A 23,383-nucleotide genomic window follows, 5' to 3' on the forward strand; every position below is an offset into this window, starting at 1 on the left:
AAACAGCTTCACGGAAACTCGGAGTTCTGAACAAGGTGCGGCGCTTTTTCACGCCACAACAACTGTGCCTGCTGTACAAAACACAGGTACGGTCTTGCGTGGAATATTGCTCGCACCTTTGGGATGGCTCCTCTAAGTACCTACTTGAGGCCTTGGACCGGTTGCAGCGACGTGCCGTACGCATTATTGGCGACGTAAAGGTCACAAACACCCTTGAACCTTTACAATTGCGTCGTGAGATAGCAGCACTGAGCGCTTTCTATCGACTGTATCACGGCGAGTGCTCTGAGGAATTATTCTCTCTAATTCCTGCTTCCCCCTTCCTTCTTAAGTCCACGCGAGCTGGTTCTCGATGTCACCGCCTAACTGTGACATCAATTCCATCGCGAACAAAGAAATTTGGCAACTCCTTTCTTTGTCGCACTTCCAAAAAATGGAATTCCTTATCAGCTCACGTGTTCCCCTCCTCTTACAACCCGGGTTCCTTCAAACGAGGCGTGAAGAGGCATCTTGCGGGCCGGCAAGGCGAAGGCTGCTAGTGCAGAACGTTTTTCCCGTCTGTACTGGCCGTCGTCGCGTTTGGACTCTACTACCACTTACCATCAGGTGGAGTAGAGTCATTTGCCCTCCCGGCGAATATAAAAAAAAAAAAAAAATCTTCGATTTGCCGATGACATTGTAATCATGGCTAGACCTTGGAAGACCTCGGCACTATGCTCGATGACCTCAGCAGGGTTTCCCAACAAGTGGGTCTAAAAATGAACATGGACAAGACGAAAATCATGTCGAACATCCATGTTGCATCCACTCAAGTCAAGGTTGGAAATTCTGCACTCGAAGTTGTAGACAACTATGTCTACCTAGGTCAGACCATCCAACTAGGTAGGTCCAACTTCAAGAAAGAGGTCAATCGTCGAATTCAACTCGGCTGGGCAGCGTTCGGGAAGCTAAACGATATCTTCTCATCCCAAATACCGCAGTGTCTCAAGTCGAAAGTCTTCGACCAGTGTGTGTTCCCAGTGATGACTTATGGATCAGAGACGTGGTCGCTCACAATGGGCCTCATAAGAAGGCTCAAGGTCACTCAAAGGGCAATGGAGAGGGCTATGCTCGGAGTTTCTCTGCGAGATCGAATCAGAAATGATGAAATCCGCAGGCGAACCAAAGTAACCGACATAGCCCGAAGACTTGCTAAATTGAAGTGGCAGTGGGCGGGGCACATTGCTCGCAGAACCGACGGCCGCTGGGGCAGAAAGGTTCTCGAGTGGCGACCATGAACCGGAAGACGCAGCGTGGGCAGGCCCCCTACAAGGTGGACCGACGACTTAGAACGAGTCGCGGGAAGCCGTTGGATGCGGGCAGCGCAAGATCGGCCAACGTGTAAATCCTTGGGGGAGGCCTTTGTCCAGCAGTGGACGTCTTTCGGCTGATATGATGATGATGATGATCTTGGTTTCTTCTGCTTTCTTAATGATTTTCTTTAGTTGTTATATTTTGTTAAGCCTTTATCTTTTTTGTATGTTAGTTGGTGGAAAAAAAAAATGTTTTTAACTCTTTTATATATCATCTGCCCGTTAGTCACTAAACTCCTCCTAAAAGGTTGGACAGATTTTGCCTAATGTTTTGTGGGTCCCTGGACGGTTTAGATTGGACCCAGTAGGTGGCGCTACCATTAGGAAGGAAGTAAATAAAATTTCACCTGTACGAAGTCAGAATATAACAGAAGCAGCTAGTAGATAATGTAATTGTAAATTAATGTTCATTATTTTTATATTTTATTAAAATCTGCATGCAGCAACTTTTCTCAAGTCAAGATTTATCTCAAGTCGAATTAATGTTTGTCATTTAAATACTGAAAGCCTTATTTCCTACATCACTCTGACTTTATCGAAGCCTTTTTCAAAACCCATTCACGAAATTTTGGGTTCCGAAAGTTTGTAAATACGGATGGACCGAGTTTTCAAAGAAGTCAGTACTAACTATCCGCACAGAGAGACCCCTTTCATTACTTTACACGCTAATTCTCTTCTGGGATATAAAAGGTGTAAGATTGTTAGGCTCTAATCAATTACGTCTCCTCATTACAATATAACTTGAATCTATTTCCTCCGGTTACACAATAGATGAATTTTATACAAAAGTTTTGAAAACAAAGGCACACTCATTTTCAGATTTACGGATTAATTGATTTTGTTCAGTTAGTGTAAAAATTAATTAATCTCTCTTTTGAGCCTTAATATGATCACTTTGACAACATAATTTTGTCGGTATATAAAGTTCTTTAAATTATAAAATAATTAATTTAATATGTATAATTTGTAATGTAATAGTAGTTCAGTATTTAAGCGTAAACCGTGAAGTGGTGAACGGTTTGTTTTTTTCTTTCGCCATAATATTTTGATGTTTCACGAACTTCGCTCCTCGAGTGTATCATATGTGTGTCGTATTTTAAAAGCCGGGTCTTAACAAGATATTATCCTCCTCTCATAGCAGTGTTAAAAAACCTCTCTCTTGGCTTATGTTCTCCAAACGTAAAAAGACCAAAGAAGCGCTCCCACGAATAATAGTATCTTCATAAATAAGAGTCCGAATTTCAGAAGTGATCACCTCTTATCGTCCAAATACGTTTTAATCAATGAGCTCGGCATATATATACAATTGCTAAATCATATGGAAAGTTTCAAACATTGTAGCGTTAGCGTTGTGTTTATGAATCAATTTGTGCAATTTACACGCAGAACGAATACTATACATGAGATTTCCGACCAATCGAAATTTGAATTTAACAAAGGTAATAAGATTTGAAAATGGAAACAAATTCTATGAATAAATAAGAACTGTGATATTTGCACATATAATGGCATTATAATTGCAAATTATAATGCCAGAATTGGTAAATACCAATTTCCATAGCTCTGAATGATTTTCATACAAACTTTCATCCCCTTTATCACCTTAAGGATATTTTCTTTTTAAATTCTTCCTCTGGTCTTTCCCACTGTGTAAAAGGAACCTGTATGCTAAATTTATGGTGCTAGCCCCAGGAGTTTGTACTTTGATATGTCAGTCAGTCTTTTCTTTTATAATATATATAAATTAATGAACTGTGGGTGTATTATTATATAAAGAACTGAAATACTGGTTTCGCAGTACCTACTACATAATTTGATCAATATAGTATCTTCAAAATTCTAAAATCTATTATTGTGATTGCTAAGTATAAATAGTATACTAATTATACACACACTTCTCAAAACTGTTTAGAAAATAACCGTCCAGAAATTATAAAATAATTGTTAATTTAATCTTTTTAATGTTTTTTATTAACACGATCAGCTCCCGTTAAACTATTATTTCATACTTCGAGTTTCTCAATCCGACCAGAATCTAAAATTTATTTTAGGTACCTACTGCAGATTTCGGGTGAAAGGATTTAAAACTTTTTATGGTGGCTAGTTTCGCTAAAAGGCGTCCTATTTTTATAGGGTTGAATACAAAATCCGATATGCGAACAATGCTCGCATAACAGTTCAAACTTTAATCTCATTTGTCGAATAATTTCTAAACAAAACTTTATTTCTTGTACCAACTTTGTATTTCGTTATCCATATAAATTACTCGTGTATATCTTAATAAATTTCCAGAAATTATTTTTAAGTGATATTGTATTCCTACGCTAAATGATAATAATGTCCTCCAGATCGATTTCGGCGGCCAATCTCAAGACAGATTAGCCAACTACGCATATAGTGCACAAGTGTGTGCGCAAACACAGGTGCACTCTCTATTCCCTAACTCTCAAAATCCGATAGGACGGGAATCCGACACGACCGGAAAGAGTTCAGGCGCAGGACCAACGGCTTTACGTACTTTTCGAGGCACGTAAAGCCGTTACACCGGTTACACACGTACACGTACTTGTACACAGCCGTGTACACTCCACACACTTACAACTTCCAGACTCCGGGCTGCTACTGAGAATTTCCTGACAGAAAAACCCAATAACTTTTTATTGGCCCGACCGGGGAATTGAACCCAGGACCTCCGAGTCTGTGGCCTTATATATAACCACTAGACCAACGAGGCAGTCCTATCCTAAAATTAATATTAGGTAGTAGAAGTAGTGACAGGTAGTTAGTGTCACTACCCAGTAGTAATCGTAATCCTCTAGAAGGGAAGGTGTACAGCTTATACCGTCCGCTGCCCTATGCGGTTTTGTACACACATGTGGCAGAATTTTATGTGACATATGCAGTCTCTTCACGGTGTTCTCCTTCACGCCAAGTATGAGATGAATTGAGAAAACTCAACGATGCTTCCTTTATGATTCGCGTGTTCTAGCCATTTGGCCATCTCGAGACAGATCAAAGGTTACAAAACAGCATAGTATCGCTGACACTGCTGACACAGCTGACATAATATCCTCATCTAATCATTAATTATCATATTTATTTGGTCTTAGTGTAAACTGCATGAAACGATTTATGCCGATGTACACGATTAATCTCTTGCTTCTATTCGGCCGCAAAAAACTGTTTAATAGAACTGATAAATAATCAAAAAAATCGGAAGGTCATGATATTTTTTATTTGATAAATAAAAATCCATACCTAAATAAAAATCAATTCAAAAGCAAAATCCATACCGGAGCCGAGGCTCGGCCAACTTTTTACGATTACGAAAATTTTATCGAGTTTAGTTATTCATACGAGCGAACCTTTCCCGTGTTCCGGTAAATGCTTTTCAATTTCAATAAGGATCCTCCTCTGTCCTTTGACGGGAAGATTATCAAGATATACCAATTTTTGTCTATCCGAGCGACAACTTTTCGTTTTGTTGATCGATTTCTTGAATCGATTATTATATATCTATATAATTGAATAATTTATGTATAGAATGGAGTCCTTAGTTAAGTTAATTTCGCTTAAAAATAAAATATGCTAGACTAAACTGGACAAAGTTAATAGTTAATAATACAATATGAACTTACAGTTCAGTTTAAGGAATTACTTACTAAAAGACATCATTTATATCTTCTCTAAGATAAGACTAAACAGACTCACCAGGTGACACGTGTGTCAAGCAGAGGAGCACGAAGTGCGCCGCGGCGGCGCGCACGCGCAGCATGCTCGCGCTAGCGGCGCGCGAGCCCGCCCCGCATGCCACTGACACTCGCGCACATGCACACACCGACGTCGCAGTTAAATCCACCTGAGGAACAAACAGCCTTAACTTAATTTATTAGCTGATTATTACATACAACAATTTATTCATTTTTATCTACGGCTATACTTTAATTACGGATAAATACATTTCGAGCGAAGTATTATTTTAATTTAAGATATTATAAATTGATGAATTTTTAATCACTCTTCCATAAGTTACAGATATTGACTTATGTAACCTTCAACGTGCTATTTATTTAATTAAAAACGTGAACACAAAGAAGAATAATCTTTACGTGTCTAATTTATTCCTTCAGAATTAAAATGGAAAATTCCATTACAATGCAAATTGCGCTTAAACAGGCCATTAGTGTAGCGAGTTTTAAATGAAAACAATTTTTCACATCGCCGATGCCGATGATCGAACATAAATACGGCGTTCAAATAAATAACGTCGAACGTAGCAAAACTAATTAGGCGAGGTTCACTACTGATTCGGAGTTAACTCACTAATGAAATTCCCGAGCGGGCCGACTCAAGCTGACTACGAGCCCCCCTTTCGGTTCGTCCCCTCGAAAATTCATGTAACAAGTTTGAAACTACCTGCACGACCGCTATAAGCGATTGCCCATAAAGGACCTGAACTATCAAATTTAGGATGAGGAGTTACAGTCTCAATTGTGCAGAAACGTCCGCTGGAACGAGCTTTGTGTTATTAAGATCATAAGAGGTTGAACATACCGAACTTAATAACAATAGCCAATGCTATCACTAGTATGCGACGCCCTTTACAGCTTTATTAAGTAATATTTCATTAGTTGAAAAATAAAATGTCTCAGCTATTTTATTTAAATTGCCATCAAAAACTGAACAACACAAAAGACCTCATTGCCTTATTTTACACGACAAAGAGATAAAACTGTTGGACTTGATTGCTTTTCCAACAAATATCTCATGCAATTGACTCTTTAAAATTTTAAATATTTAAAATTGTCTGCCCGTTTTAATGTACTAATATAATTATGACATATATTTTTTTTATTTTAACTTAAAATGTAAGTACTTTCTATATGATTTATAAATTTCCGGTTCCTATATTAAACGAATCGTTATATTACATCAGGAACTGTTCGTTTTTGAGTTCGTTAAGACGGCGAGTTCGTTTAGGACATCGAACCGTCAGACTTTCTAGGCTGGCTAATGAGCCACTTGATGGAAAGTGGTCACCATCGTCTATATACATTTGAATTGTAAGAAACATTAACCATCTCTGATATTGTCAATAAGCTACTAAAATTGGAATCTAATATGTCACTTGTGCTTGTAGTTTGCTCACTCACCCTATATCACTCACAAACCGTATATGTAAATAAATATGTGGGACATTATTTGTGCATATATATATATATATATATATAGTGTATTTGTGTGTGTGTGTGTGGAGTTGTTTTGCTGTTCATCAAGAATTTTGTATGTGTGTAGAGAGCATTGAATTGATTAATTGAACAAATAGTTTTTAGTTGCATCATAAATAAATCGCTTACAAGTTTATTTGATTAAAAAATATATATTACAAAATCAGAGTATTATTTTTCTAAGAAGTGTTTATGGAGTCAGTACCAGCGGTCGGAATGTAGACTCTACGGAGAAGAACTAGCAGAAGCTAAGTAGTTATTTTTTTTATTTTATTTTTTATAGAATAGAAAGGTGGACGAGCATATGGGCCACCTGATGGTAAGTGGTCACCAAACGCCCTTAGACATTGGCATTGTAAGAAATGTCAACCATCGCTTACAGCCAATGCGCCACTAATCTTGGGAACTAAGAGTTTATGTCCCTTGTGCCTGTAATTACACTGGCTCACTCACCCTTCAAACCGGAACACAACAATATCAAGTATTGCTGTTTTGCAGTAGAATATCTGATGAGTGGGTGGTACCTACCCAGACGAGCTTGCACAAAGCCCTACCACCAGTGAACCATTTTTCTATAATTAAAATCGCTAACAAAGTCTTTATGTGTAGAGGTTAAAAAATTAATTGAAGTACAATTAATTTTAAAAGCAGAACATATTTCAGGTCCTAAGCTGCCGCCAGCACTGGCAATATAATTAATATATGACAAATGTCTACCGTAATAAACAATTGTTAGCGCAAGGATAACCGCATACCACGAGATAAATGTTGTTCAGAAGTTAAAAATCAATGATAAAACGATTTCAACAAAATAATTTTATATTATATTTATAATATATAAAATAAACTGGTTATTTTATATGAACAATCTATTTAGATATTTTTGAATAGCTCAAATGACACAGTTATTAGAACACTTGCATCGTAACTGTCGTGTATATATATATATATATATATATATATGCATATACACGACAGTATATAACAATATATAACGTGTTAGACAATATATAACGTGTTTATATTTCATCTCGTGCTCCGCGGTGAAGTCAGACATTGTGAGGATACCTGCATGGATAAAAGCTTGTTGCATGTGTATCCAGCAATCCACGTTGGAGCAGCGTGGTGAAATAAGCTGCTCATCTTCTTATTCTGCTTCTTTGTAGAGGAAATACGAATATTAGTAATGCTCGGAAAAGAAGCATAACTAGAGGATGTTCTATTGTTTAGATAACATCAAAACTAAGGAAAATGTATTTACTGTGTTTAATTCGTGTTTACAATGAATTTCGTGCTGAACATGGAATGAAATCATCACAAGAAACTATCCACCACCCCGCAATGGAACAGCGTGGTGAATAAATAAGCTTAAAGCTTAATTTTCAAGAATAGAGGGAAGAATTAACTTCACCGACAGAAAGACTTTAACGGGCTGTGCACTGCGACTTCTCGAGCCATCGTTTATATTAATATAAATAATGAAAAAAAATGTATGTTTTATTTTCTAAATTAAAAGTTATTTTAAAATACAAGCAACTATTTAAAATTAATTAACGTAATTCAATCCATATTATATAATAGAATAATGAACAGTAGCGATTAATTACCTATTTACTGATATTAAACATATATAACAAATTGTTTTATAAACTTGCCTTATATCATTTAATTAACTAAGAGCAACAGAATACATCTAACATTTGATGTAATTTGATTTTTTTGAGTTTACATTTTAACAAATTGAATTAGTAAAATTTGTGCTATTGCTTAAATTTCTGCTACAGTATAGTAACAGTAACAGCCTGTTAATGTCCCACTGCTGGACTAAGGCCGCCTCTCCCTTTTGAGGAGAACGTTTGGAACTTATTCCTTATTTATTAGCTTATTCCACGCTGCTCCAATGCGGATTGGTAGAATACATAAGTGGCAGAATTTCAATGAAATTAGACAAATGCAGGCTTCCTCGCGATGTTTTCCTACACCGTCAAGCACGATATGAATTATAAACACAAATTAAGCACATGAAAAATCAGTGGTGCTTGCCCGAGTTTGAACCCACGATCATCGGTTAAGATTCACGCGTTCTAACCACTAGGCCATCTCGGCTATTGCTTAATGTTAATATATATTTATATTTACACAATGTAAACATATTATCAAAATTCCTGACGAATATTATAAGTGTGTTTGTATGTTTCGCTTTTACGTCTTAATTGCTCAACCGATCATTATGAAATTTTGAAAACACGTTTTCAACGTTCACACGTGGACAATACCGCGTATGGAAAGTAGTTTTATATAATAATTGAAGCTAATAATATAATGACTACAGATTCATCTCGTTAGGCTCTTCATTCCGGTCCGGTTGTAGCATTACATTCCATTTATCTTTATATATTATATAATACTTCACTAAAGCTGAAGATTGTTTTTTTTTTGTTTGAAATAATCTTGGGATCTAGCAGTCAGATTTGAAAAAATCTTTTTGAATTTGATGAACTATTTAACATCAGGCTGCGGAAAACGGGTAAACGGTTAGTGGATCATACTTATAAGAACCTATTTACCTATTTTCCCCATTTCCGTAGTGTGAATCACGCGAGGGTTATGATTAAAATATTGTATCTGCTGTTTGAACAGGTAACCGGTTAACATGTTAATATTCGCAGCGGTAGGATATATCGTTTTATCCCCTGAAATATAAACGTACACTTCTAAAGTTTACTCGGTAACAAACTGTGCTGTTCGTTTAGCTCATACATGTTCGTACTCAAGAAAGTTAGGAAAGGAAGTGAAGTGTTAGAAAAGGAAGAGAAGTCAGCAGTTCAAGGATGTCACGACTAATATTTATTACAAACAAAAATGTTTTCGGGCGTAAACAGTGCGATGGAAGTGTATTTAGGACTTGGTACCCACAAAGTTTATAAATTTACTTTGGTTTCGGTAAAATAGTATTGTCTCTTATAAATGACTCTCACATTCAGTAAAATTGAAAAAAATGACGAGCCGGTTGGCGTGGTTGGTGGATGCTTGCCTTTCATGCCGAAGGTTGTGGGTTCGATTCCACCCAGGACAGATATTTGTGTGCATGAACTTGTCCTGAGTCTGGGTGTAATTATCTATATAAGTATGTATTTGCAAAAGAAAAATAGTATATGTAGTATATCAGTTGTCTGGTTTCCATAGTACAAGCTCTGTACAAGCTTAATTTGGTATCAGATGGCCGTGTGTAAAAAATGTCCCAGTTTATTATTATTATTATAAATTCCCTGTTAAGTGATTTTTATGACAACAATCTATCGATTCTATATTAATTATTAATGTGTAGTCCATTATTTTTATAAACATTTTAATTCATTTCAAATAGGATATATTTTTTCCCCTCTAAGTTACGTAAAATAGATTTAAATATAATTATTTATAACTCTTTATGCTTGTTTTAATAGAACATATGAGACTTATTTGTTTTAAGCCGTTATTTATGTGATTAGTTATTGGATAATATCATATTTACGAGGTAGTTGTCGCAAACGTGATTCATTTGAGATTTCTTCAATTTGTGTACATGGAGATCAAACGACGTCTTAGATTTTGTTTGTAATCGAATATTATTGTTGAAAATAAACAATAAAATAATTAATTAATTAATTGTTTATTGAAATTTTCTCTTGTCATTGGTGTGAATTTTAGCCATGTATAAAAGGTTGGTGGAAAAAATAACGAACTGTGAGTGAATCGCGTTCTTGGAGCAACACAAACATACGCCTTCAAACCAGCGAACAGCTAATACGCATTTCAAGGTGTCTTTGTTTTTTGACAAACAACTAAAACAACAAGTAAGGAAAGAAAAAACAAAGTTTATTAGCATGATGTTTGTATGTTATAATGTCAATAACATAAAAACGAGTACAATTTTAATAAAAAAAGAGCACGATAACGATAAGTAATTGAGTCAACCTATAACTTCATCTACTTGACCTCAATGTAAAATTTACAAAAAAATAAAACGTTGAAAATACAAGCAAAATAAAAAACATATAAAAATGTTATTGATAAAATACAATTAATTTACTTAAACGACTTAAACTCAGTGTCAGCAACATTACATGATCCCAATAGGCAAACAACGCGGTACCAGTGAGGTGTGTAACACCTAAGACAGATTTTCAGTGGTACACAGCGGGACGATGCGGAAACCAAAACTAAAATCAGCTTAACAATACCGATAACCGTGCGAGAACGTCGGGCGGGTTGACGACCGTACAACAACATCTGAAGTAGCTACACGCTCCCATTCCCGCTGCATACCCATTGTGTACGAACGAAAGATTAAAAACTTTATTCTCGTACAACGAAATTGCTTAATCAAAGCCTCGTGTGGTAGATAAGTACGACGGACGGCGGACCATTCCGGTGATGGGAGTGAATTGAAAGAAAATTAAAAAGTTGATTCAACTGCGCCGCGAACCGAAATGAAGCTTAGAACAAAGAACTGGGGAATGAAATTAGTTCCTAACAAGTCCAACTAGGTTTTCAGATCGCAGCCAAGAGAACGGTGAATGCATTCGAATGTACGAGCGAACTCAAACTATGGCTCCCTGGTGAATTGAAATTTAATGTTTTTGTAACTAACGTGAAGCAATAAATAAATAATAAACTTATCTCTATTTAAAAATAATAAGACTGATACGTATATTACTACATTATGTACATATATATGAGCTTTTACATCTTACGTACATTACTGACATTACTTACTTGTCACTGATGTATGACGGTAGTAGGTTCACAGGGATATTCCCAATGAAAGTAAATGAAGAGTACAATAATAGAACACAAATTCCATAACAAATAAAATTGTATTTATTTCATATAAAAATATTTATAAAAAAAATTAAACATTTGACTAAGAAATCGTTTAAAATAAATTCAAATTTTAGATTTAATTACATTGTAATTGTATGAATTTCTGAAATGAGCGTAAAATTTATAACCGCGAGCTTGAGCGTGACAAATTAATATTTTAGATGGGAATATTTTGCACCGCGATACGGACTCGCATAACAGATGCAACAATTTGTTATTTTGCAGCTAAAATCGTTTATTACCTTCAAGTGCAAAAATCAGATAAAATTATGAGGATTAATAAATAACTTTATAAGCTTTTGATTTACTTAATTATATAATGAATACTGAAGTATAAGGAACTTATGCAGTCTTACTGCTGGACAAAAACATTTTGAGTTTATGATTTCGGGGCTTAATCCACAAAACTGATTATATAATAAAGGACCGGCAAATCGAAGACTGTAATCAAATTGGTAAGTTATCACCACCGCCCGACATTAACGCTGTAAGAGGTATTATTATTAACAACGCCAATGAGCCTCCAACTTTAGGAACTAAGATGTTATGTCCCTTGTGCCTGTAAATACAACAATACTATTTCTCACGATATATTCCTACACCGCTGATGACGTGAATTATGAACACAAATTAAGCGCATTAATTCTGAGCGATGCTTGCCCGGATTTGAAACAACGATATTTGGTCCGCTTATCACTGGAAAATATACATTAAAATATCACCGATTTATATTCAATTAATGCTATGTATATGTCGCAGTGTGATTGCTAACCGCGATATTGTAATTTTACTGCTACATTACAATTTCACGGAATTTTGTTAATTGTTTCAATTTCATAAAAAATATAGAGGTAATTTATGGTCACGATATAACCGCTTTTAAAATGACCCGGAAGTATATACCAAAATTGATGACAATTATCTGTGAATTAACATAAATATATTACATTAAGGAATTACCCATATTATGCTATTTCTTTTAATATGTTGATTCTATTCTTAATTACATTAATATAATACATATAAAGGATTTGATATTAGAAAAAAGTTATTAAAGTTCAATATTTTTAAATTTTGACCAGGTTGAGGTGAACAAAATCAGTTGTGAAGTTATTGTTCAAAGGATAATATTGGAAATGGGTACATCGACTCTAATCACGCATGTACCATCCTTTACTAGAATTTACATACGCAGTATACTAATAAAGAAACACCCTAAATTTTCGAGTACATTTTGTCTAAGGTGGTTTAGTTAATAGAAGTAGGGGATCCTAACACTCAATAGACCCTTAAGGTAAATGAAACCCGAACCAAATATATGTTGGACGTAACTCATTATGCTAGTTTATTATTCTACTCCTAAGAGTAAACGTTATTCAATCAGTAATTGTATTTCAGTTTGGAAAGTGAGTCAATTTCATTGTTACAAGACAAATTTCTAAGATCATGTGGCTGGTGTCAATGATTTGCACGCATTATTTAAATAAATAAAAGAATAAGTTTTCGCTAGTACATTAGTTATCATGGTGAAGCAAGCTTATCCTTCTCCTTAACAAGAAAACAGGCGTTTGCCCAACAGTGGGACAGTAGCGCACGGTTATAATTACTTTTAGCTGAACATTATTCGAACTGAAAAGTAAATATACCTTGTATCTAATCCTCGAAAATTCATACATGAATTCTAGGTTTCATTAACCCTTATGATAAAATCGAACCATAAATTCTCCGAGAGCTTACATGAATAAACGTATTCTCAGACGTTTAAAAAACAATATTGGAAAAATGTAATTTAAACCAGATATATCGTAATTCAGTTTTGAAACTATGAAATAACATGGAAATACTACTATTCTTAAAAAATATTTTGCATGTTTTTACTAAGCTAATAAACCTCTCTAAAGTATTTGAAACTATTTTCAAGTTTTTATATGTCGCCAGTCGTATTTTGAATGTTATGAAACACATCACGCATACTTTCCCAAGGTCAACATCTGCTGAATTCAGTATGGCCCAACTAGACCGTAATGACTATTCGTGCTCCATTAACTCATTCCTCAAATCCTCACAAAGTTTTCCGTTAGTGGCAACATACACTCACAAAAATGTTTGAACAGTTCGAAAAGTTTGTTCCGGCTCCTAATGGAGGTGGGAAGTCAATTCAGAATGTTGTTCCTCCCGCCTATCGCGGATTTCAAAACTTTGCCCTTTACAAAATGATTTTGCCTTGATGCTGTTCAGCGTTGGTAAGCTTAATACTCTTGAATACACTTCGATGTCTAAACTAATTTGTAAGACTTGAAACACTATGTACAAACTTGACTTTTTTATTGTGTCTATCTTGCAGTTAGACTTTTACTTGTATGGCTATGTGTATGGAGGATGGCACGTTTTTAATTATGGCTAAGCACTTTTTAGGATCTAATTGTTATCACATTAAGAGAAAATATTTAGCCGACTGTAGCCAGTTTTTTTTTCTCTTTTTTAATCCAGCTTGAAAATCGAGTTGGGACTTTCACTAAACAACCAGCGGTACCCTCTGTCTTTTCCGGGGACATCACGGGATTGCTTGGTTCCCGCGTTTAGAGAAATCTCCTAGCTCCGACGACGAAGTGGTACGCAAAGCGTCGATGTCTCCTCTCCGAATAAACTGTAGCTGACCACTCATAACTCGTGGAATTAGCAATTTTCTGCAACCATGCAGGCTGTCCAGGAAAATTCATATAACGTTGAGCCTGATGTTACACATGAGTTTAAGTTTATTTTGAAAAAAAAATGAACAGTAAAAAACAACAATTGCAATTAATGAAAGTCATTCCATTTTACAATTTTCTATGATGAGGCATTGGAATACTGGCATCGTAATCATAGTATCAAGAACACGTCGACTTTGATAAGAGAATTACTAATGAAATTACAATTGTGTACGCACGCACCTCGCTCGGAAACCCTACGCTCCCATCAAGTTCTGTCGATATGTCGGCTCTTGACAGACATCAAATAGTGCAAAATGTTCCTGTCATTAAAGAGAAATGCCCTGGGCGATTGCGGAGCAAGAATCGAGTTAATATTCCATTCCGATTCTGTCCATTAGCAGATTTTTTATTTCGGACAATTGGACGAAACATGATAATATCGCTTTCGTTCTCTGATTTCCTGGCTTTTGAAAATTGACTTATATAAAAAGTTAATATATTATAATAATGTCACAGATATTCACCGTAATTTTTTATAATAAGCTAGCTTTCAAACACCTGTTTTTACTTAATAATTATCATGTAAAAAAGTTGCCTTGAGGTTCAAGCTTGCTTACACCAACTTTCATTAAAATCCGTTTACCCGTAAAAGTTATAAAGACAGGGTTACTTTCGCATTTATAATATTAGTGTAGACTAATTTTCTTTATAAACATATGTCTGCTTTGAACTAGAGGGAATAAATATAAAATTATATATTTACATACCATGTATGTAAATATTATAAATATTAACGTAAATCTTTGTCAGGAGGCGCTCAGAAAAGATTAAAGGAATATTAGTTCTAGATAAAGTGTCTCATCGTTTTAAAAGTAAAGAAAAAACAGCATGTAATTAATGTCTCACCGCTAGGCTGTAAGGTCACTCTTTCAAAATGTTTCAAGCTATTAAGCCTGTGAAAATTCAGTGCTTGCTCAAAATCAAAATTTTCGAAGGATCCGTACATTTGGTTAAATTTGATATGTTTATAAAAAGCTTTAATTGAAGTACTACTAAATTTAGTCATAAAGGATTCATAATTTTTTTATTTTGGATTATTCTTACTAATTCTTAACCATTTCCAAAACAGCATCGCATTCGTCATTCGAAGAATGTTAAGAATTTAGCGCGATTATTACTGCGGGTGTTAATGTGTTCAGCATAATGGGCTGTTTCGCTAAATTGCTGTAGCAGCATTATAACATGATTGCGTTAGTTTATATTCTATCCGACTCCCGTTCCGAATCAATCTCGGTTAATACAAGACATAATACTGATTTTACTGCCGGCTTTTTAGTATCGCGCTAAGTTTTGGGTGCGAATTTTGTCGCAATCAGTTTTGTGTAAGCAGTTATTTATGTACGAAATGAGTATTTTGGGAAAGGAAACATTTATTAAATCCATTTATTTCTCCTGATATTTTGCTAGAAATACCTTTCGATTACGTGGCATTGGTAGTTTTTTGATTCTTGGAAAAAAAAAACATATGTTTGGGTTAATAATGTGTGAAACGAAAAGGCCTTGAGGCACGTAAATCTTAACTGAAGTTAGCCGGTTCAAGCCCAGGCAAGTAATTCTTTTATATACACTTGATTTTCATTTCTAATGCCTCTCGTGCTTGCATGCAGGATGCTATTTTTGTAACTGTGATGGTTTAGATTTGACTTGGTAGATAGTGCTGCGATCACCCGATCGAAATCATCGCATACAAGATTTTTTTAAATAAAATAATATATATATTTCACCTTATCCACCCACGCCAGTAATAATCGGGACGGGATGTTAGTATTTATTATAATAAAGTATGAAAAAAGTTAAAATACATATAATATATTTGTTATTATTAGTAAACAAATAATCAAGTCATTTTATTTATTTTTACCCACAACGAAATCCCAAAGCACCAGGAGAAATACATCATAAATCTCGATCCGACGTCGTATAAACGCGCCCTCGGTATGCCTGTTGATTCCGTACCTCGTAAACTCAAGGGACTTCGTAAAAGAATAGTTTTATGGCATCCTTGATTACGAAATGCGACCGCAAAGCAGTCGGATGTGAGTTGTGGTAAGCTTAAGGAACCGTCGATAGACGTTGGTTTTCTTTAGCTGTAGTAAAATGCGGTTGATGGTACCATCGGTTTCCTTTCCTCGCTCTATTTGCATTTGTTTTGATTAAGAATTCAAACGTAAGCGGTTAAATATATGACTATTAAATATTTAACTGTTCCTGCATATTTAGATTTGATGGAAAGTTTATTATTATTTAATTTAATATACATTTAATTTAAAATTGTAATATGACGATAAGTGCTTTTATGAGTATATTTGAATAAATAATATTTTGATTTATTTGTTTATTTTTTTATAAAATAGGAAGGCGGACGGAAAAATGGGCCACCTGATGGTAAATTTTCACCATCACCCATAAACATTGGTGCTGTATGAAATATTAACAATTTCTTACATCGCCAATGCGCCACCAACTTTGGAAACTAATATGTTATGTCCCTTGTGCCTGTAGTTACACCGATTCACTCATCCTTCAAAACGAAACACAAGCTTGGTGTTATTTGAACATGATTTCAACAATATTAGTTCATCGTGTTCGCCACGAGCGTGTTGCATAAAGTGCATGAATGCACGCGATTTCGTATGCGAATTTCAAGTATGCGTTATATCAACGCGATCTCACAGCCTCTCCGATCCGTGCCGAGGACGGCCATCACAGTGGTTTTAATGGGTAAGAATTTCTGAAGGTTTCCACTGCGTGAAAAAAAGCATCGTGGAATAAGCTCCACTTTTTCTTCAAAAGGAGAAGTCTAAACCCAGAAGTGGGACATTTGTAGACTACTACTTTTTATAGCTATCATTTGTTTATGAGGAATCTACCACGAAACACTGGGAAAAAACTCGCCAGTTACTCTGTTATACGCCGCTGATTTAAATGCGATGTCTAGGTAGCTATTGTGCCTTTGAAATGAAAAAAAGAAACATCAAACGACAAGAAAAAATATTTTCTTCAATAAAAAATAAACATTTTTCTTATATAATATACAACTTTATGTTGTATTGCTTTTTTTACGCGTGTTGTATCCAGTTCTAGAAATGTACTTATGATTGTAACTTGGCTAACTTATTATTTGGCAATAATAACATTACAATTACTTTGTTGTTGTATTAAATTCCAGAATTTAACCTGAAAAAACGCATTACGTGTTTCCCCCACGAGAACAGTGGGGGGTTTGTGGGACTCACCGGTGTTCAAGGCGCGGAGTGCGCCCCGAACATAGGAATACCCACTAAAAAACTAGCGGTACCTTTTCCGTCTTAACGAGGGGCGCGACGGGATCGCTTTCGCATGCTACCTTGACGGTGTTGTACTACACCTCACCCAACCCTATATTTTAAAGTATAATGTAAGTTAGATATTTGCGTGAACATTTAAACGTGATCGTCTAAATTTTGGTCACCTTAAATTATTCACTGCCCTTATTCAGTTTGACTGAATACGCCTTTTGTACAATAAATTTATATTATTTTGTGTAATAAAGTATTAAATAAATGAATAATTTATAATGATGTCGTGTGTAATTAAAAACCTTTAAATTAAATTATAATTAATGTAAGGATCGGAATGATTATATTTCCAAAAATTACAAATGTCTCTTTGTTGATACTGATCGGACACGATTGTGGTATATTGTATTATACTTTATAGTGTATCTATACGGTTATGTACATCTTCGACAAGGGTTTCACTATCACTTTTTTTTCAAAACAATAAAATAGTTTGGCTGTTCACAGTGTTAACACTTCCATGCCTCAGAAGGCACGTAAAGCCGTAGTTTCTACGCCTGAACCCACTCCGGTCGGATCGGAATACCGTCCTTTTCAATAATGAGTGTGATAGAATATAGTGTGTAACCCTATAAATTTTAATTTTTCGTATTAGTATTTATTTTACCCTAATCTAGCTGGTATATAAAATAAATTACGGTTATCGAATCGGCAATCATTGTTTAAACATTTATTATCTATTCGGTTTGAGAGATGGCAGCACGTTGTTTGGTCGTCCTTTTGATCGTCGAGCAGGCGCCGGTCGCTTACCGACGCATGTCAGTTTTAAAAGTTTAAATATTCGTTGAATATAGTGGATTATTGGTATTGAATATATTGTTTGTACCTTTTGTATATTGTTTTTTATATTCGTTTCAGATTATATACAAAATTATACTAAAAGAGGGTTACCTACGTCCTCTACTTTGTAAAACTTATTTGAGAGGCTTACCAAACCGTAAGTAAAAAAATTGTATTCGTTTAGTCGAGGCATATTATTTGTTATTTGAGTAGTGTTTAATCGATTCTTTGTGTAATCTTCAGTCTTTGTATCAAAACCATGCCACGTGTAATATTAGTCATATATTGCCTTATTTCTACATATTTAAACACTCTTGAGGTGACAGATGCATAAATTACATTCAATAATCAATATCCCACGTGGTTCAGTATTTATTTTTATCAATTTCTTCATATTTTATTCAAAAACTGAACATAGACTTTGTCAATGTACTAGGTGACCTGGTTCGAATCCTAATGTGATTGGAATTGTTTAAAAGCTTTGTTTCATTAATTTAAATACAGTTCATGCTTTCTAATAATATTTCATTGCTAATTAAGAAATAAAATTCCAAGTTTTGACACTTTAAAAGTTAACTTTAATAATTTCGATTGTCTAGGTTATTACTTGGTTTTAATAACTTATTTTTCTTTGTACCGTTGTCTAGGGCATTATTAGGACCCTCTGAGTATTTATGCACGATAGGTAATAAGTTGTTTTGTTCACAGGGAGTGTTTTTTTTTTTTAAATTTTATATATACTTTATATATTTCATTAAAAAGTAATATAATATTGTTCGGTGGAGGAATTGTGTACCGAGGAATTGTTGCTGATTAGGAGCTGTTGGAGGCTGTTTTGTGGAAGAGAGGCTGCTAGTCCAGTGGCCTGCTGTTGCGGCTGGTGCTTTTTGCTGCTTCGCACTGCTTATATTTATTTGCTCACACATTGTGACACTGCGTTCAGGATTTGCACTATCTGCTTATCTATTTAAATCTATCACTTAATTTTAACCGATGCTAACTCATCTACAGCAAACTCATAATATTTTATTTATGTGAACTTAATTGATCAGATTCTGTCAACGGCCCAGCCCCTGATTTTTATGTTGTAAATTTTAAAATTAAAATTTTATAATCTCTATGACGAGTTTTATTAATGTAACGGTCTTGGTGGCAGTAACCCCATACACACGTGAACCCCGTGACAAGTGCCTCTTTGTTTGCGCACACACTCGATCACTTTACTTTTCCTTACGGTGAAAAAAATACTTTAAACACAATGTAATTGAACTTTTATAAAATTATTTCTGTCCATTCGGCGGCAAGCGAAGTTGTGTTTTAATAAATCGTATTATTTTTCAGTAACCTTCTTATAAGGGCTCATTTTTAAGGATTAAATTAAGCTGACATTTCCAGTGGCCGGGCCTCCAAGATATGACAGACTTCATTAAAATCCTCGAAGGAAACATTTTTGTCTTTATACGTCTTTCGCGAATATTTACAAGGAATATCAAGTCTAATTTAAAATTGTAATTACGTTGTATATTTCTCTGTGTAATTTGTATTAAATTTGATAATTAATATTATAAAATAATAATGATTATAATCACCTTTTAACTACAACTACAATTCAATTCTTTAATGGTGATAGGGATTTGTGCAAGCTCGTCTGGGTAGGTATCACCCACTCATTAGATATTCTGCCATAAAACAGCAGTATTTGGTATTTTTGTGTTCCTGTTTGAAGGGTGAGCAAGCCAGTGTAATTACAGGCAAAAGAGACATAATATCTTAGTTCCCAAGTTTGGTGGCGCATTGGTGATGTAAGCGATGGTTAACATTTCTATGCCAATGTCCATAGACGTTGGTGATTCGTCCGCCTTTCTATTTTATAAAAAAAAGTAATACATACTCGTAAATATAATTACACTGACTCATAAACTTCAGACCAGAAGAGTTATATATTTACATTTTGTATTGCACGTTTGCACCATCTATATCATCATCTAATAATTAATTTATAACTAACAAAGTCAGTAGACTAATATTTCCTGAGATAGTTTACATACTTTATATAATATATATATATATTTTGAATACTCTTAATAATCATATTGTTTTGAAACCTATCCGTAATAACAACGTATAAAAAATAATCTTCCAATAAATGAAAGCTGTATTTTTATAACAAATATTCTCAGAAACATATTAAATATAAGCACTCGTAAAACTACTGAAATTATAACAAAATCTCCACGATTCAAAGTGTTATGTGTGCTAACTATATCTTTATACATACACATAATCGTTTGTGGCGCGTGTCCGTCATTGTGTAACTTCTGAACTGCTTTACCGATTAAGGTAATATTTAGGTAATATATTTGTATTATCGAGACGCCGGTTCGAAGCTTTGCTAACCATTACATAAGTGGCGCTGTTGTCAAGTATTAAGAATAATAAGGCGCATTGGCGATGTAAGCGATGGTTAACCTTTATTACAATGCCAATGTTAATGGGCGTTGGTAGTCACCAACGCCATCATCAACTTACCATCAGGTGGCCTATATGCTAGTCCACCTAAATATTATATATAAATCAATTCATTTTTGACAATCAATAAGAATATATAACGCTTATGTTAAATAAGGTTTTTGAATTTGAATCTAAGCTAGCAATCCACTATAATAGATATGACCTAATTTTGAACAGACTGTGCGAATACCATCCAGACTGGTTAAGGAATTAGAATCCCACTAAGACTAATAACACATATTCAAGGAAAATGTATTGCACGCATTACGTCTATAAAGAAATTGTCTTCGTAGAGTCCAATGCAAACATGAATTTGCAAATACAATATATAAGTACCTATGTATTATCGTCAATAGTTCTATATTATTACAACAATAATAATTTAAATCGTGTTACTGGCTGGTAAATACACCAAATCTATATTGATAAAACAATAATACTTTATATCTTGATACTGGCTAGGAAATACACCAAAGGCACGTACAAAGCGTCTGTGAAAATAAAACTATCTGATGAAAAAAAAAACTTTTTACTTCAATAAATGTGTAATATAAATATATTTTCGTAACTTAATTCTAAAATATTCTGAATTAGAGTACCATGGACAACTTATAATACCAATGCCTTCCAAATAACAATGCCTTGGTTTGCTTTAGTATTATAAATGATAATATTTTAAGGCTGATATTTCGTGAACAAAATATCCTAGCAGAGGACTTATCATCAAGGGACTCGTTTCCGCGTCTGCGAGCCTACTATAAATAAAAAAAGTACCACTAATCCGTGAAAAAGGAAACCCATCGTTTCGTATAACACAAGGATTCAGCCGAGATAGCTCAGTGGTTAGAACACGTGAATTTAACCTAAATTTATATATTGTTCTTGGTATATTCGCATGGAACGCTATCAATTTAAATATAATATTCTTGATAATCTGCAAAAGTAAAAATAATAAAACAAATTCAAAAGGTTTTTATGACTCTTCGTTATAATTTATTTAAATTAATCCAATCGAAAAATAATTCAGTTTCAATATTAAAAAAACAACTATTTGAAATGAATGTTTTAAATTAGAGATCGGCTTACGAATAAGAAACAATTTAATAACAAGAGCTTGGACCAATAAATTCCAATACGAAGTTAAAGTAATTCGCAACCTAACGAATACATTTAGAGTAAACAGGCCAGTATTTCACTTGAAAATAAACTGATTAATTAAAAATATATTGAATTAAATATAAGATAAGATTTTTTTTTTATATAATATTAATAATAATGTCCTCCAGACCGATTTTGGCCACGGCGGCCAATTTCAAAAGAGATTAGCCAACTGCACAGGAGATATTATAGTGCTTAAGTGTGTGCGCAAACCACAGGTGCACTCTCTATTCCCTAACTCTCATAATCCGATGGGACGGCAATACGACCCGAGCGGAAAGAGTTCAGGCGCAGGACCAACGGCTTTACGTGCTTTCCGAGGTACGGGAGTGTACACACTTCCAACTTCCCGACTCCGGGCTGCTACTGAGAATTTTCTGACAGAAAAACTCAATAACTTTTTATTGGTTTGACCTGGGAATTAAACCCAGGACCTCCGCGTCTGCGGCCTTACATCAAGCCACTAGAGCAACGAGGTAGTCAATATAATATTATACATAATAAGTAATTTAATTTCAGTTTTTATCTTAACAGAGATATACATATTATGTTTTATTTTCAACGAAATCGAAACTAATAGGCATAGTTGTTTTATTTTGGCGGATAATTGCGTTATTATATGAACTGTGAAATGAATTATTAAGAGCTAATTTTATTATTATAGTACACAAAGTAAATCCTGAGGTAAGGTCTTCGTTTCTATGGCAAAAATTCCGATATATTTTTAACTTAGCTGGTCAATAATTGAAACAGATAAGACATAAGATACAACGCAAGACCGTATACATGATAACATTGAATTATTTAGTTTCTTTACTATTTCTTTTTCTATTTGTAATAACATTTCTTCGCCATATTAGAGACTAGATGTATTGTCATAAAATATTTTCAATCTTGCAGTATAAAGACCTTTATATGATCTCAGAAGGCACGGACTTGGCAATGTCTTGACATGTATTTTAAAAGTTAGTCAACCATACGACTTGGATTATTGAATATTTCAAAGATAAAAAATTCAAAAACGCTCTTATTAAATACTAGTTTTCGCCAGCGGCTAATAAAATAATAAAATAAATTAGGATCACCGAGTTAATTAAGATTACTTGAAGAACTTACTTTACCAACAAAAAGTTTATGAGCAACACTTTTCTGACTTAAATGTAGAAATTTTAAATTTAAAAGGGAGACTTTTAGATACATTGATCAATTGTTCGAAGTAAAAAAAACTGCAGAAGATATCGTTGACGGGAACACTGAACGCATCGCGAGTGTAAAAGCAGCTATTAATCAACGGAAGCGCATTTAACTTGTAGCGGAACACTTTCAAAGCGTTGAACAACTTAGAAAAGTTCAAAGGGGAGATAAAGAACTTCGCAATACTAGCTCACTAGCCTTCG

General features: G+C 34.4%; 1 protein-coding gene across 6 annotated transcripts in view; it reads right to left on the reverse strand.

The window, feature by feature from the left end:
- Positions 1–23,383, reverse strand: part of LOC126771384 (zwei Ig domain protein zig-8-like) — a 434,006-nt gene that overhangs the window by 373,272 nt on the left and 37,351 nt on the right. For all 6 annotated transcript variants that reach the window (XM_050491254.1, XM_050491282.1, XM_050491275.1 and 3 more), the window contains exon 2: positions 5,064–5,211. In XM_050491254.1, the coding sequence (XP_050347211.1) occupies positions 5,064–5,127 (64 nt within the window). In that variant the 5' untranslated portion in view covers positions 5,128–5,211. The remainder of the gene's footprint in view (positions 1–5,063; positions 5,212–23,383) is intronic.

The sequence above is a fragment of the Nymphalis io genome, chromosome 1 (genome assembly GCF_905147045.1).
Source record: "Nymphalis io chromosome 1, ilAglIoxx1.1, whole genome shotgun sequence".
NCBI lineage: Eukaryota > Metazoa > Arthropoda > Insecta > Lepidoptera > Nymphalidae > Nymphalis > Nymphalis io.